This window comes from Ischnura elegans, chromosome 2 (genome assembly GCF_921293095.1).
Source record: "Ischnura elegans chromosome 2, ioIscEleg1.1, whole genome shotgun sequence".
Taxonomy (NCBI): domain Eukaryota; kingdom Metazoa; phylum Arthropoda; class Insecta; order Odonata; family Coenagrionidae; genus Ischnura; species Ischnura elegans.
The window spans coordinates 61,185,587-61,190,727 of record NC_060247.1 but is presented as its reverse complement, the minus strand read 5'-3'; the positions used below and the strand labels follow the sequence as shown (position 1 = coordinate 61,190,727).

The 5,141-nt window shown below is 40.9% G+C and overlaps 1 protein-coding gene across 1 annotated transcript; it reads left to right on the top strand.

The window, feature by feature from the left end:
* The first annotated feature begins 1,272 nt into the window (after nucleotides 1-1,272).
* On the top strand, nucleotides 1,273-4,873 carry LOC124153167 (SHSP domain-containing protein AacuJ-like). Its single transcript, XM_046526269.1, has 3 exons — nucleotides 1,273-1,554; nucleotides 3,118-3,725; nucleotides 4,684-4,873. Exons 1-2 carry the CDS (start codon nucleotides 1,273-1,275, stop codon nucleotides 3,718-3,720), a joined length of 885 nt encoding a protein of 294 aa, XP_046382225.1. The 3' UTR covers nucleotides 3,721-3,725; nucleotides 4,684-4,873.
* The last annotated feature ends 268 nt before the right edge of the window (nucleotides 4,874-5,141 follow it).

Sequence of the window (5,141 nt, the reverse complement as noted above, 5' to 3'; positions counted from 1 at the left end):
TTACGAAAATTTTGATAATTTCTATGCTTGTAAGAACACTATAAGGTTGTCTCATTACTAATTTTCCTAATAATTACGTTTTTAAACAGACATCCCTCCTCTCTCTCTTGGCTTTTCTCTCCTGTGTATACACGACAACTGAACACAATTACCATTTTATCTAGCACAAATTGGAAACAACAGGGGGAGGAGGCATAGCCTCCCGTTGCCCCTCTCTGGATCCACCCCTCATTTCTGCCAAAAATACTAATTTCGCCTCCAAACCCTAACTCATGCAGAGGAAAAGATGCCTGGATATATTTTACCCACTGTTGCAATTACATAAAACGCACACATAGTTTTTCCGCTTGCTTCAGATCGAAAATTCACTTCCTCCTTTGCATTTAAATGGAGACGTCGGAATCGCTTCAAGAGACGGATGTACTTAATATTCGCGTCGCACGATCAAACGGCCAACCTGCTGCAAAGGCTGGCTTCTTCCGCTCACGGCCTCTTTTCATCCTTCCGCAATAGCCTCACTAACCCTCTGACGGCTGGCTTCGCAGAACATTTTTGATGTGCATGCCGCTGGCTAGTACTAGACTAGAAGATACGAACGGGAAGCGACCGAGACGTAAACAGCACGAGCCTCACCACTGCCAGACGAGCAAGTAGCGGACATTTCACGACCATCGCGGAATAACTTTCCTCACCGCCAGCCTCACTAGGAGACTGTTTTCCCCCCACCATCACACCGGTTTGCACTTCAATTACGGACATGGTCAAGGGCTTGCCACCGCTGTGAGATGCTTCCAGAAACGGGTCGGTCGACGAAAAAAAAGGCAATGAGGAAGGAAGAGAAACAAGATATTATGGGGATTAAAGGTTTTTGAGATAGATCGTAGATGGGGAAAGTGAAGTTCTCTTCCTTGGAAGGAAAGGTGGACCAGTCTTAAGGTTAGTGGACCCAATCCTCCCTGCCCCCACCCAACAAGTGGGAACCCAGGCATGAGGTTGCTCCAATCAACATTGGGCACATGCACACATGGCAAAAGGAAGTGAAAAAAAGTGCAAGTCCTTACCGCCACCCCTACTCCACCACCACATTCTGACTTTTCCTATATTTCCACCCCCTAAGAGGAGCGTCTCCTCCCTGATGCCCTTCTCATTTCTACCTCCCCTTCCCCTACAACGCCCCACCCCTCTAGCACCAGAGGCCGACCGCCCTTGCCCTTCCTTCGCGTCGTGAGAATAGCACTTGCTCCAACCCCTTCCCGGCAAACGCAAACAGAGATGATGATTCCTCCCCTTTCTTCCTCCACCCCCAAGGAAGGGGGCGGGGTAGTGGAAGCCCCCTTCCCTGCCTTTGTGGACGAGGACCGAGGGAGCAGGGTGGTGAAAGTGGCGGCTCCTCAATATAATGCGCACCCGACGTCCATTCAGCATCCAGTGTCTTCCGCACATCCTCCCGTGAGCGTATCAACCCTTTTGCCTGCCTGCTCCCCGAGTGCATTTCCAGCCGGTGGCGATCCCAATCCAAGCAAGCAACACACAGCTGACGGAATGAAGTTCACGGTAAGAGCGAGGAGTCAGTGGGTCAAGGACTTTACTCAGAAGTTTGTTGTCGGGGATAGAAGGAGATTACTGCGGTTCGGGATTACGTTCAACCGAGGAGCCAGGGTTTTTACTTTGTATTTCGAATGAAATTAATAGATAGAATTCAATTCAGTCTGAGTTTTTGTAAATCCTAAAATTTTAAATCTCTGCTCCATGCAATTTTTTTCTCTTGAAGTACTCTTAGGTGTTACCAAGCTGCACTACATTCTGATTGAAGCACTTAGATTATCATTAAAAATTGTAAGAAAGAACGTCAAATTTATTATAAGCATACTTATCTTACGAAATAATGAGACAAGAGTGGATATCACGTTTTTGCTCATTTTAGAAATAAACTCTAGCAATAAATGTAGTTATTTATGTAGACATTAATTTTTTTATTGCCAATGAGCTAAGAGAATTCAACTATTCCAAAAAAATCTTCAGAAATTGTTATTATAATTTTATTTCGGCCAGATACAGTCAATAGCCATATATCCTTTTAAAGCAAAATCCCTCATTGTTAGCGAGCATAAGAAACATAATGATATCATTAGGGCTTTAACCTGAATGGGAAGTTACTCCGTAAAAATACTAATATCATTGGAGCCAATTTTTGGTAAATGATATTTAATACTGATAAGTGCCATTTCTCTGCAAGAAATAATACTCGCAGGAAATCTTTGCTGAAACAGTTTATAGAATATCTAAGTTTAGGCTAATTTGCAACAAAAATGGAATTTTAGGGATTAATTTTCAGCAATAGATATTAACTATTGTTTAGAAATGATGCACTGAGGTAATTTCATATACTATTTGAATATGTTAGTAAAATATTACTTTTCATGATGGAATGAATTTTTATATATTTCAATAGCAAAATAATCCTTAAGGAAAGTTTCGTTAATATTTTAATGTAAAATTGTGGTACTTACCATAATGCAAAAGTGTGGTACCTAGTATTTCGATTGTTTCATATTTCAAAGGATGGCTTGAATAAATTCCAAAACTTAATTATTTTTTACAATGATAAGAAAAATACGTAAATTTAATGCATTCATAACAAAAAATAATAGAAATAAATCTATTATGTAATCAATTTTAATATAAATAAAAAGATAGTACATTCCGCGAAAGAATTTTGAATAATATTCTTTGGAAATCATCGGATCTTTTTCTTTCAGAAACTATAATAAAAGATGACTAACATAGACTGCCTCTGCAGCAGTTCTAAAACTACACGTGTTTAGATAACTAAGAATATTTTTTCGGAACGGTTTGACACCGGCTATCTTCTTGACTGGTGTGAGATTTCATTTTACAGTCGACTCTTTATATTCATAACATTTATTTCAAAATATTTCTAAAGTGGACTTGCATAATTTATCGAATTACTTTTGCAAAATTCATTTCTATATTTGACCTTTAGCTTAGACCTCACTATCCCTGCCATCTTTCCCCTAAAATATGTAGCCGAGTCACAATATTTCTCCACCACGCCCATTTTAACCGTCTCTCCCCCTCTCTCCTCGCTCTGTTTAGTCCGCTCTAGTGCTCGTCCTGTTCGCCCTCGCGCGGGCGGACGACTCAGACGTGGAGGAGGCGCTCGAAGAGAAGCACCATGACAAGCGAGGAGCGGCATACAGCGACGTCGGCTACGGCGGCTACGGCGGGGGCAGCGCCTACGGCTCATCGGGCTACGGCGGATCAGCACACGGACACATAACGCAGACGGTCGAGGTGACCAAACCGGTAGCCGTACCCATCATCAAACACGTCCAGGTTCCGGTGCCACACCCGGTTCCCATCCACATTCCGGTAGCAGTGCCGCATCCGGTTCCGGTTCAGGTTCCGGTTCCTCAGCCATTCGCCGTGCACATCCCTCATCCGGTCGCAGTGCCCGTCATCAGGACCGTTGCCGTGCCGGTGGAGAAGCCCGTACCATACCCGGTCGAGAAGCCGGTGCCTTACCCGGTTGAGAAGCCCTACCCCGTGACCGTTGAGAAGCCCGTCCCGGTTCCCGTGCCAAAGCCCTACCCGGTCCATGTGCCCGTCCATATTTACCACAAGCACGCGCCCGTCTACCACCACAAGCCCCATCACAAGTACCACCACTATGGACCTCCACACCACTACCACCACTGAGAGAGGTGAGTATCGTAGGGGGTAATAACAGAACGATATCATAGCATAGGAATACTAATTTCCACTATGGTTGAAATCCGCCAAAAAATCATTTGGCCAGATCGGAATTCGAACCCAGATCTCCCAAATACCCATCAAGTTTGCAACTATATACATCACTGGGTTATATTCGAAGATTCCTTGCAAAGAAGTTTAAATAAAATATTACACGTACGTGAGGCTCCATTGAAAATAACTTTTTAATGAGGTATATTAGAAAAGTTTTCGAATATGTCTATAAACCAATAACAGAGCCATTTAGTAAATGCAAGATTTAACGTCAAATAAAAACGTGAGGCGGATTTTTTTAACCATATATGCTCCACAAAATAATGAATCACATTACCAAACCATGCTTAATCCTTAAAGAGGTTAAAAATGGGGTATTCAGGTCTTTAGTATTCAAACTTTCATACTAAATTTGTCCTTCGATCCAGCAGAAGGAATTAGGACTGAAATAGGAGGTATTATTATTATTTTAATGCAAACAAAGACATTGCTAATCACTAATTTTGTGATTTTATTTATCCCTAAGAGCAACGAGGAAGTAATATATTCGTGACATAACTGAATGCGCGAAAGTGATGATCCACCAACGACCCTTCAATTACTTTCGGGAGAATAATTAAAATGATATAATTGGCCGTGCACAAGAACAACTTTTCTATTCCCAGTAAATGAAAATTACATGCATCGGCACAAGTGCGGTGATTTGAGTTATGCTCGTAAAATCCAGGGCACCTAAGAAGAAGTAAATATTTTTTGTCTAACAATGTTTTTGGACGAATCACTAAAATATGAATTGGTCATTATAGCTAATCTTTTCACAAATTTTGTTCATCATTTGTAACAAGAAGTTTTATTTAATAATAGAATGAAAGTGATAACCTTCACTGAACTTAATTTATAAAACTTTCTTTCTAGGTGATCTTTTAACGCTGAGTCACTATGGTTGGAATGGCTTCCTTCGAACCTCAGGACACTCATCTCTTGGAAATATACTGGTCATATTGTTATGATATGTTACGTTTTTAAGTCTTGTGCTGTATATATTTGTTGAATTTTCTCATGCAACTATTTTTTCATGTTTTATACAATAAAACTTTCTAATATATATTTTCTTTGATTTAAAGTTACGAAACTTAACCAAATGTACACCCAAAAATCGCCGCAATTTTACGCTTGATATTTATTCATACCTTAGAAAAACTCAAATAGCTTGAAATTCTTAAGAAAACATGATGGCAGTAAGCATATGGCATCTAAAGGAACATTAATGAAAAAAATAACTGTTGCTATAACGGCGACTCGCTACGCGGGAAGCTCAGTTTCAATTACATTTTATAATAGTTGGATTATAAGCGCTGGCAGGATGTTTTCCC